Consider the following 12,250-nt stretch of genomic DNA (forward strand, 5'->3'; position numbering starts at 1 on the left):
ATGCATATACTGTACATGTAGGTCACACCTTGTTACAGGTTAATAATAAGTCACATAGATTAACTGGAACAGTATGTCATGACTCCCACAAAGATTTCTGTAAAATGGGGCAGTTGACTTTTCAGAATGTGAGCATGTAACATATGAGTGTGTTTTAGTTTAATGGCTTCAATTACCCATATTATTTATGAACAGCCATTTGATACAAAGAATAGTGACTTTAATGACTGCAAATAAAGGTCTGAGTGTACTTTCCGCATACTTGAGTCTGATGGGAATTGTTCGCGTTTCACCAATTTGATTCGATTATCACTTGATTAGTGTTTTTAAACACGATAATGTCAGTAATAACGTTTCTGATATTTCACATGCATCTGAATAAGATCTAAGTGACGTAGGTAATTGTCAAACTTCTTTAGACAACTCTGCCCTCTAAAGGACAAAGTCAGACATCATCATAATGTACACTGTCTTATAATTTCGTAAAATTGTATTTAATGCCAACAAAACTGTAATAACTTTAGATCATTCAACCTCATCTTCAAATGTACAAAAGTAATAAAAGAGAACACACTTAATAAAAAACAGCCATGTTTAAAATAAGCCTCTTTATTAAAAAAAATATTATACAAATTGTTTTAATTGAAACGTAATGTGGTATGTACAAATTACAATTAGCTCAAATAGTAAATAATGACTCTGGCTAAATGCACATTAAATGGTAAACACTGACAGCATTAGAACATGTACTCACCAACGTGTGGATCCCTTGTCAGATGAATTCCTTGTTTAATACTGTATCAACCAGATGTTTGTTAATTAGATAAAACATTAAAGGTAAAACTCTGACCCGTGTACAGTTTTACAGTTCGGTTTTCAGGTTGTATGACTCTTCCAGAGCAGAAAGTTTAATGGAGCAAGCTTCTTTATTTCCTCCTTTTCTGAATGTTGCTCTTGTGAAACTCAAACGTGATTAATCCCTGTTCACTCCTTTCATGAGGAATACAAAAGGAGGTCATAATACAGCAGTATGGGTTTAATGTGTATTTACTACAGTGCATGATGTAGTACCTGCTGCAAACGGTTTCCTGGAGGATTAATCGATGAGCTGAGGACTGAAACCGGGCCACATCCTTAACACAAAGACAAGACTGGCCAGAGAAACAACAAACACATGTAGCACATTAAACCATTTGAACATGTCATACAAACATCGATATCCCCTGAAATTGTACTGGAGAAAAATTAACAACTTAATATCACATATCATAAGGATATGTTCTAAATAAACCAAAGCCTTCAGTATCAAACATATTAACTAAGCGTTATAATTTAGTAGAAAAAAAGCTGATTAAATCTTCTAGAATCGTATTGTGAATGGTTAAACGACCGCATTTGCTGTTCAAAGCCCCCTGGGACTAGTGATGGCTAAGAGAAAGTCACTACTTACCTCTTCATAATGCAAAGGCAACATTATCTACTGTGAAATAAGTAATTCATCAAAACCCATTCAATATCATCAGTGAAGGGCGCTGCATGATCTGACAACATAACACAACTACTGATGATCAATACTCATGGCATATTTATACATCTATCCTTTCTGCTATTCTCAACTGGAGGTGAGTCCGCTGCTGTTCTTCCATTTGTGTCTAATCTGTCAAATGCAACTGTGAGATTATTTCATGTGTCCCTGCCATTTTATGCAGTTGTACAAGCAGTATTGATCATATCAGGCATACTACCAGGTCTTCAGGCACCTGTTATCAGATATTTCCATCACTAAGATTTCTGTTAAACTGAATGTTATGCTCATGCTGCAGACATAAAAAGCTGATGTTTTCAAGAGCGTGTCACTCCCCCACTCAGTATAAGCAGGGAACACACTATCCTACCCATTCATATCATTAAACAAAATGGATCCTGTCTCCCCTGATAATGTGCAGTTCTAATTTTAACTACCAGTTGTTCTTCCTGCATGCTGTTAAATAGCACATCTGAATACTTTACCATTTTTTAAAACAATATAGCCTGAGGATATTATTAGATATGTGTATGATTTTAGGAATAGTCCTGACCTAGCTATTTATCTATCACTCCCCTGTTACACTTGACGGAGTAAAACGTCATACTCAATTTAACTTACCGGTACGTGACATACACATCAGAGGGACTTCTATTGGTTAAGCAATATCTTGAATCTAAATTTGCCTGTGACAAAACAGCATGCAGGGAGAGAAAACTATTGACAACGCACTGTTAATGAATTGTATAACAGACCTGTGGACATTTTGAAAGTGTAACAAAATGATCATGGAGCAATAGACTTCAATAAATTGTAACCAGTGCTATTATACTGATGGCATTGCTTTAAGGAGATGTCTATACCCGTTTATGTGCAATATATACAAGTGTATGGTATTACATTTATTATGAACCAGGTATCATTAATTGAACGGTTTATCTGCTTGCCTCATATATAGAATGCATCTAAGTACAAAATACCAGATTAAGTTATTTTCAGGTGTTCATAACAAGGGATCAGACTGTTCTTTGTTTATACGTACCAAAGTATGTCGTTCAGGCTGGCAGCAATCTTTACCTGAGCAGGGACAGGTGTCTGTGGGGGGAAGGGAGGTGCCCACTCCTGTCAGACAGATAAGAGCTCAAAACCTCTGAGAAGCCTTGTGTTGCCGTCCAGGGTGTGGCACACAGTGGGTCTCTCGCAAAGGCAGGATTTGCATTTCCTACCAAAGTTTACATACCAAATCCGCAACTATGCTAGTCAGGCCTGGAATCCTGGCACTAAGCCGACTGTTAACTGGGCAGTGCCTCCTGTGGATTCTGGATCCCTGATGGCAGCCCAATGACAGTCTCTTCATTTTGATTTCATATTCACTTAGAATAAACTCTAGAACTAAATAAATTCAAATCATCGATACCTGCACAGGGCGGGAGGTTCCTTTCACTGGGAGAGGCACATGGTGGTTTGTGGAAAGCCTGGGTGCCGAGTCACTCCATCCCATGGTGGGGTACCAATGTAAACTGACCCTAACACAGTAAAATATTATTCCTGCAGGCTTCAACGCAGGGAGAGCAAAGCAACTGGCAAATACACAAATAATTAAAACTATGGCTCCTTGATAAGCTGGAACAGATCTTGAGGCATTACCCTCCTAGCTCTGGAGGGTTGTTTTCGTCAGTAGAGTTGAGTGGACAGGACAGGCACTCCAACTGTGTGTTGTTGGCCAAAGTGACACACAGCAGGAGGTGTGGTGGGCAGAGCAGTGGAACACCCGGGACAACTGGATCAGTGGCCCAAGGTGATGACAACAGCGCCACCATCAGAGCAGCAGCCAGCAAGAGGTGAGCCTCTCTCCAGCCCCCGTTGTAAAAGCTCACTGGAAAACAGCTTCATCACCTACGGCTACGAGGACCAGAGATGACACAGGAGTAGGGCCCCACTCCCACTTCAACAGGACATCTCAGCAAAGGCACAGTAATGATGGCCAGGTAAAAGGTGTGGGGGGGGGGATTTGGGCATTAACAGCTGGAACATCAGCAACTCTTCAAAAAGCGGTGTTAACAATGATGGTGAGCAATGATGTCAACACAAAGATTTGAGCTCTTTCCCTTGCTCTCAACACTTTTCTTTTTCCTTTCTGGTCTGGAAAGGTGCTCCCATTTTTCACACAGGCAGGGCCAGAGTTAAGTGCAAAAGACAATTCCTTCGCAACACAACAGAAAAGGTCACAAAAGTCGTCTTCCAAGGCAGAAACATTTGTTTTCCCACGAAAGAGAACATTTATTGATACCGAAACAAAATCTATGAAGTGCAAGCTGCACTTTGTGTTTTTTGACAACTACGTCTTAGGCGCATGTGCAATTGCGGTTTCCATTTTTTCTCCAAAAATCAGGTGGACACAGCACAAAGCATATTTTCCATTTAAAACACGGGAAATAGCATCACAAAGCATTAACACAACGAGCAGTAAATTCTGAGGAAATGCACAAAGGGCCACTGTGCAAAGGACCCTTTCCCCTGTGCATTCTGGAGTATTTTTGCGTATGGTGTTTTCCAGTGTCCAACGGTGGTATGGTGGTTGTTATCCACTCTGGTATTCCTTGCTCAAATCTGAAGTGTCCATAACATACATACAGTAATAATTTTATACAAGAAATTTCACTTAAAATACATTTTTAAATAAAATGTCTTTTTGTTTTATATGTAAAAATGCCAATACACTTTGAATTCTAAGTAGAAGCAGAAGGCATTAACAACACTACTGGTGAGTTCCCCAAGTATAAAGTCGGCAATTAATGTAAAGGCCAAATTGAAAATGAACAATTATGTAAATTAACTTCCACTGTAGTATTTGGAGAGATTTTGATACATGTGCTTAATGCCAGTCAACAACACGTATCCTTAGTTTAAACCTAAACATAATTTAAGTACACTGTTGAACTAAACCAATTGTTAAAATATATATATGTTTTAGGGACATACATACTCTTGGTCCTTGAGAGCAAATAGAAAGGTATCCTGTTTCAAAAGTGAGTCATACATTTGACATAACTGATTGAACTCATTGGAGAAATTCCATTTAGATAAACTACTTTCCTTCTCACCTTGTTGACGCACGTTTGTGGAACTGAAAAGACTATGTGAAATGGCTCCACCTAGCTTTCTGGAAGGCTAGGCAGTCTCTAAATGGTTTCGACAGTTCTCTCAGAACCAAAAGGGGAAGTCATCAAGGGACACATATTACTGCCATGAGGGGCCATCGTCATTTGGTTTAGAAGCTTTATTTCCCTCTTTACTATGTATAGTAAAATACTAACTTAAACTTAACTCAAACATTTAACTGAGGGGATGATTGTTGGAAATAAGATTACTCATAATATAAAAAACAGGATAACGTCCTGACCTCAAGGACCTCAGTGGCACAGGAAAATAGTGGTAGTTCTTATTTAGTCAAAAAATAATACCCTCTATGGAATTTGTGTGGCATCATCTCTATTGAATGAACCCAAGGATCATAGACCTGTTGACAATCAAAACCATTCTGGATTTACACTAATAGAGTCAATATTTGGATATTGCCTAACTAATAGGCACTTTTAAATTAGACCACTCAAAAGAAACTTATGAGCCTTGTTTTTTGTGTGTTTTTTTTTTTTTTTTTACTATTAGTCTATATAGTCAACAGGGCAATGCAACACTTGTAAAACAAACTCTGATATCCTAGATTCTCTTATAATGTATCACACAAAATATTGTTTCCAAAATTGAAAATTCAAACTTAACTGTGAGTGCTATTGGTGCCAAGCAAAGATACACTGACAACAGTCGGTGGTGATACAGTAGGTGAAAATGTGAGCACTTTGGCGATTAGAAATAACAAAAATCGTCCCAACTATGGATCAAATAAGTAAGACCTTATCAAACAGCAATGTTTGATTTGAAAATATTCCAGGTAGAGTTTTATGTAAATAACTGAATTTCAAAACATTTTACATTGGCTGCTTGATAGAGACTGGTATATTCTTATTGATCAACAAAAGCAGATGCCAATTTTACTAATAAATTATTGATAATGCAATGGAAAACTGTATCGTCTTACAACTACACACCTTCACAGGGCTCTTAAAATATGGCATGGCTTATCTATTACCAGTCTGACTAAGTGTAAGAAATTCAAATGAGGAGATAACTAAGTGTAGGTCAGATTTTTTTCAGGTCTCAGATTAATCTTTACATGCTTTTATGTTCTATTGCAATCAATAGCAAACAAGACTTGACACCAGATAAATGATTGTTTGCAAATACAATGGATGTCAGATTTTTTCCAAATAAAAAGGCAATAACCAATGTAGTTGTGATTCACAAAAATGCATAAATTACTCTACAGATGAATGATTTACAGATTAGTTGCACAAATAGAGAAAGGTGAGTCTACTTTGACTTAACCCATTTCAATTAAATGTATCCACTTCTTGTGATTTAAATTGTTCACATTAAAAGTAGACCACCAATAGAATGTAATGCAGGCTACATGCTAATGCATGCTATGCTGAGTTGAAAACTTAAAATCTCTGAAAGGCTTGTTATTTTTGATTACCAAATTACTCTTAGTATAGCATTGTGTTCTGCCAAGAAGTTCTACTTGTAGCAAGACAGAAAGCTATCAACCCCACCCTGTTCCGTTTCAATGACAGCTAAATCCCGTAACACATTGTGGGTGTGAATATGCTACCAATGCATCACACATGAATGATTCTCATTTTATGAGGCTCCTCGGACAATGACCATCACCAGGTAGTCCTCTTCGGTTTTGGCAAGGGCTTTAGCTGAGGCATCCATGAACTGCTGGGAAAAATCACAGGGCGGGAAAGCGTGAAGAACTCCTGCGCCGTCCTTTTCACGGGTGCCACCCACAGGCAGGCTGATGACGCCGGCTGCTTGCTTCTGCTTCAGGTAGGAGACCAGGTTCTTTAGAGGCCTCTCGGTGGAGCTTCCCACATCCTGGGGCCCCTCCTCACAGCTCCCAGGCACAGCCAAGAGGACAGAATAGCCGCTGGGGCCTGCAGTCTTGATGCGACGGGACACCTCATCCAGCTTGGGCTGGTCCAGACGCAGGCGCTGGGTGATCTTTAGCTGGGACACCTGACCACCAGTGGAGCTCTCCACCAGTAGTCTGGCTGCCACAGCTAAGTCCCCCTCTAGCAGGTGCATGGAGGTGGGGAAGCTGCTGTTCTTCAGCAGGAGCACGCCATGCCAGGCCTGACACAGCTTCTGCCCCCCGGCCCCCTGCTTAGACTGCAGGCTGGACATGGAAGAGGAGGGGTGATCAGAGCGGTCCTCCCTCTTTACAGGGCTTGTGCATGAGTCATTGGCTTTGCGTTTGCGGTCCCGTTCTGGTAAGGCTGGGCTGTCTGTCCGCAGCCGCTTGTCCCCAGGGCCACGGCCTAGGCTGGCCCGCTGCTCTCTGATGGGAGAGGGTCTATCGGAGCGCGGGGGGCTGTAGCGCCCCCCGTCCCGGCTGCTGCCACCAGGGCTGCGCTCCAGAGAGGCGCCGTGACGACGACGCCCATGTTCACTGCTGTTTGGTGAGTGGTCCGGGCGACGCCCATCCTCTAAGAGGCGACGTTTTCGGGCCTGGTCTCGGCTCTGCAGCTCCCGTTCCAGAGACCAGGGTTCACGTGAATGCCTCTCCAGGTGCTCCACGGGTTCAAAAGCTGCCCCTCGCACCCTCTCGCAGACTGCTGGGCCAGCCCAGTCTGCGTTGTACAGTTCCCTTTCCCTGAATCGGAGTGGGGGTGGAGGGCTCCTCTCTCTGATTCTGATGGCCTCGAGGGTGGGCCGGTGGACAAATGAGTCTGCCACTAGGTCAAAGTGAGGCGGCAGAGGGAGAGGCTGCAGGTACTGTTGCTGGTAGCGGAGCTCTGTGTCAGCAAAGTCCACCCTAAGTCTCCTCTCAGGACCACCCAGAGGAAAGCCACGCATGTGGGAGCAGGCGGCCTGGGCAGCGTCCAGGCTCTCATACTGGATGTAGGCCCACGTGTCCCCCTTCCTGTAGTCTATAGTCCTGATGGTGCCGAAGCGGTCAAACTCCCTAGCCAGAGCAGCAAGGGGGACCCAGGGTCCAAGACCCCCCACCCACAGCCTAGTTGTGGGTGTCGCTTTGCCATAGCCAATTTTAATAGGGTTGTGACACACCACTTTTCCTGACATGGTGATCTTAGCACGGTGAGCCATGTCCAGGTTCTCGAACTTTAGGAATCCATAGGTGCTGTTCTGTCCGCGAGCGGATGTCCGCTTGATGTCCACCTCTGTGATCAACCCAAACCTGTCAAACACCCTCCTCAAGTCATTCTCTGTCACTGAGACATCGAGGTTCCCAAGAAACAACGTCCTGTTGGCCCGCTGATCATCTTCAGGGGAGAGGAGGTCCTCCTCACAGAAAGCTGCACAGTCAGGGATGAAGGGTGGCCGGGCCCTGGCTTCATAGATAGAAAATTCCCTCTCTCTTTCCAGTTCTCTAGGGAGGGAGGGAGGAGGGGGGAGGCGGCCCAAAGCTAGCTGCTGCAATCGGAAATCTCTATATCCTAGCCCCGTTGGTGAAAGGGGTCTTTGGACATGCAAATGTCTGTGTCCTGCAACTCCTGCATATGGATCTTTTTCGATGGGGGATCGGCTCCTCCTCCGGTTCATGTACACCGCGTCAATTTTTAGAGGGCGGTCATAGAGTACCAACTTGCCGCGTGCGTGCTTGGCCGCCTTAGCATCGTCAGGCCTTCTGAAATTCACAAATGCCACCCTTTCGTCGTTAACTCGGCTTATTTTGACACTCACGTCCCCAAATTTCTTAAATTCGTGAAATAATCCATCTTCAATGTCTTCGTCGCTCAACTGAGAGCCCAGCTCGCTAATTTTTAGAGTCTTGTACTCACTTTCGCTACTCGGAAGAGGCCGCGGTTCCCCGCGAGAATTGGTCCTTGTCGTGGGGTCCAGAGCAATGCTAATGTGTAGCTTGCTACTCGAACCAGTTGTATTAGCATATCCATGGCTACTCCCAGTTCGATTTGACACATGTCCATCTAAATCTCGACAGTCTCTCTTTTCAGACGGTAAACTCCGTTTTACCGAACCACCACTTTTGACAGAACTATTCCCGTTGCTGCCTGCCGCCGAGAGTGTTCCCATTTTCTTACTTGTTGGGTGGCTTCCTCCCCGGTCTCGAATATCTTCCAGAATCCGCGAGCGCTTTTTAACGGGCGACCGCTCCTTGCCTTTCATTTTTAGACTGCAGTTACCGCCTTGAAAACGATATATTCTAATCTTACTACTGTTTTTGTCTCTAACTTAAGTAAGTAAAATGTGCTTTAAATTCAACTCGTAGGCGACATATCCGCCATGTTGAAGAGCAGCATTAAAAGTCCCGCCCAGCTTTGGTGATTGGTGTAATGCGGCTCGCGTCGAGAAGAACGATTGGTTCCACACATGTCACTTAACACAGTATGGGTGCGGTTCTGGGCCTAAAATACAGTGAGGAAGGTCAGTAACCTCTACTTTCTTAGGCTTTATGTATGAGACACGTACATGTTAATATTATTGTAGGCCTATCCTTTTTGGATCAGAGGGAAATGCAGCAAGCTAAAAATAACATTGTGCCATGGAAACTCCAACACATTTTTGTATTGTTTAGTGAAGATTTTTTAAAATTAGGCTGAGAATGTAGACTAAGGCATATGGTAGGAAATAAGAAACAAAATGTGTGCTTTAAAAATAAAAACTGATAAGATGAATAAAAGTAGTAACAAAACATTACAATGAGACTCGATTGTTTTATGTCTTCATAGTGATCTGCTCTATACTGATGTAAATTCTTTGAGAGAGTGTGAAAGAGAGACACATCATGTACAATATCAATCAAAGTCATGAAAGACATGGGGGAGAGCGAGGTGGAACTGGTTAGTGGTAGAGGAGTTGATTGATGAGGCCTGAATCGACTGACAGGGACTGGCACATTTATTTCTGGGGCCTACTTAGGTAGAACCTCTCTGGTTATGTCCCAAATCCTCTATATAGTGAACTATTTTTAACCAGGGGCAATAGAGCTCTGGTCAAAAGTAGTGCACTATGTGGGAATATTATTGTAAAATGTCTGGTTCACATACAAATACAATTGCATTACTCCTTTTGCCGTGAGTTACCTGTTGCCAGGTGGATGTGAGAAGCACAATAACCACTAGGGGGCAGAGGGGTTCCTCTGATAAAGTGCTATGGACACTGAGGGCGTCGGCCTCCTTGTAATTTCTTTCTCACTTCCTGTGACACACCTCAAGGTCCAATGAAGGACAAACATACACAGGCTAAACCAGGTTACCATCCAACCTTTTTTATCCAAGTAAAGTGCATGCCATGGGAAGTAGGGATCTCTTTGTGTCGATGAAACAAATTATGTGAGAAATGTCGTTGGCAACGCTTTTATGCACAAATATTGATATAATAACCATCAAATCCAAGTAAAATTGGGGTTACTCAAAGACATGTTGTGTGGTCCTCCCAATACAATTTGTCAAAAGCAAAAAGTTTATTATGCTACAGATTAAACAATTTATGATGAACTTAACAGGGTGGTGCAAGGTGATGAGCTTGATGCTCCTTTCCAATAAATATCAAGGGTTTTATTCTGGTGACATAATCATCAAAGCTTGGCTGCTGTTAGACAAACATAATCTTGTGTTTTTGTGCATGATAATCTCATCCTGTAGATTTGCGCTCTAGCCACCAGCGTGCAGATACAGTACTGTTGGCTAGAACGCACCTGCTAATACCATAATGGGCACACTTCCTATATAACCCCCCAATTTTTGGGGGGGAAACCATATGTAGAGTTCAAAATGCGATGGAAACCCATTTAACTTGTATTTTTATTTGGTAATTTAACCACAAAAGGTATTTTTATATGTCAATTTGATGGAAACATCTCTGTTAGGAAAATGTGCATAAAACAATTGTTTTTACGTGGATTTTAAGTGAACAAATTTACGGTATCACCAGGATCAATGGTAAATTCATGTAATAGGTTTAGCAAAATTCACATAAAGTTCCTGGTATTTATTAGTTCATATCAATTTAAAGAAATGTAGCCAATTTATTCATGACCAAATTTAGCTAACATTAGATAGTTAATCCAGAGATTCTTACCTTTGCCTCGATTCGGCAGTCTCGTCCAGATCTTCATGGCATTTGTAGCTCTTTATGATAGCCACATTAGCAGATAATTATAATTAAATTTTTGGAGGGTAAATAGAGGCAAATATATTGACAAAAGCCACTTTCGCCAAGAGAGATTTACACAGTTATCAAACCGTTACGCCAGGGTAAGCCTAAAATAAATTATGATGAACTTCACAGGGTAGTGAAAGTGCAAGGTGATGAGCTTGATGCTCCTTTCCAATAAATAATCTCACTCTTTTGTCCATAATAATCTCATCATGTTGGCAAAAACAGTACAGTCTGAAGATAGGCTAAAACTGCTTATCCAATAGAAATCCCAGATCACACTTGTAGGCAGCGGCGCAACTTCCACTGAGGACGAGGGGGACATGTCCCCCCCACATTCTGAAATAGCATTTTTGTCCCCCAAATTTTATCATTGGAATGTGATACAAAACACTGCAACGGTGTGCTTTAAGACCATGCAGACGCCTCCGAGCAATCAGGTAGGCTGTTCGGAGAGTTTATCCGACTGGATTTAGGACCACACAGACACCACAGAGCGGGCTGACAGGCTGTGTGAAGTCAAAGCTTCTGGAAGGCTGGCTGGACAAGCACAGGTGAGTTGAACATAGTGTTGAACTCTTTCACTGAGTTGTAAAAGAAAGCAGAACTGAAACTGGCTACTCTTTAGTTGACTGATGTAGCTGGCAAGGTAACTGCTGTTTAACTTATCAGAAAAAATACAATACGAGTGTTTATTTACTGCCCTGAGCTAGTATTGTAACTGACATGTAACGTTAGCAAATGTTTCATCCCGTCTTGACTGAGGTGAATGAATAAGCTACGCTAGTGAGTAGCTTCCACAGCCAGTTCAGCTCTAGCCTCTAGTTATCTGTCAGATAGCGATATGAGGCGGCTATTATTACTATCTAACAGAAGTTGTTTGTATGGAAATGTTTTGTAGCCTTTGTTTTGTCACGCTTCAGAAGTAAATGAACTTGGCAAGCTTTTGCCAGTTGATGTACCATTAGAGAGAGAGCTGGCCAAAAGTTGGCTTACACATTAGCTATTATTTTTTGCCTCAAACTAGAATTGAATCAAACAATAAAACCATCAGCCAAATGATTGAAGAATTATATTTTTTCAGTGCAATGTGAGTTGTATTAGTCAATATGTCAATTTAATGTTATTAATCTGTCAGTTTCCCTAGATAATTCCCTACTTTTCACACTGACACTGTAATAAACAGCTCTAAAATTACAGGCTTCGCTGTCATGGTGCAAAGTAGAGGTCTGCACAGGACCGATTTCTTCATCCAGCTCCCGCCCTTAGATACAACTTTTCATACCTCACTCTGCCAGCACCTGCTGGCTTTCTTTCCGATGGTTCCAAACCCAACCGCAGTCCCGCAATGTTATTTTAGGCATATGACGGCAGGCAGCCTAGTAGTTAGAGCTTTGGACTAGCAACCGAAAGGTTGCAAGATCGATTCCCTGAGCTGACAAGGTAAAAATCTGTCGT

At 42.1% G+C, this 12,250-nt stretch overlaps 1 protein-coding gene across 1 annotated transcript; it reads right to left on the reverse strand.

Moving 5' to 3' along the window:
* Window positions 1-3,764: 3,764 nt before the first annotated feature.
* Window positions 3,765-8,924, reverse strand: LOC115143193 (RNA-binding protein 15-like). The gene has a single exon (XM_029683343.2). The coding sequence runs from the start codon at window positions 8,798-8,800 to the stop codon at window positions 6,287-6,289; it is 2,514 nt and encodes an 837-aa protein (XP_029539203.1). The 5' UTR covers window positions 8,801-8,924; the 3' UTR covers window positions 3,765-6,286.
* Between the last annotated feature and the right edge of the window lie 3,326 nt (window positions 8,925-12,250).

This window comes from Oncorhynchus nerka, linkage group LG15 (genome assembly GCF_034236695.1).
Source record: "Oncorhynchus nerka isolate Pitt River linkage group LG15, Oner_Uvic_2.0, whole genome shotgun sequence".
NCBI classification, from domain to species: domain Eukaryota; kingdom Metazoa; phylum Chordata; class Actinopteri; order Salmoniformes; family Salmonidae; genus Oncorhynchus; species Oncorhynchus nerka.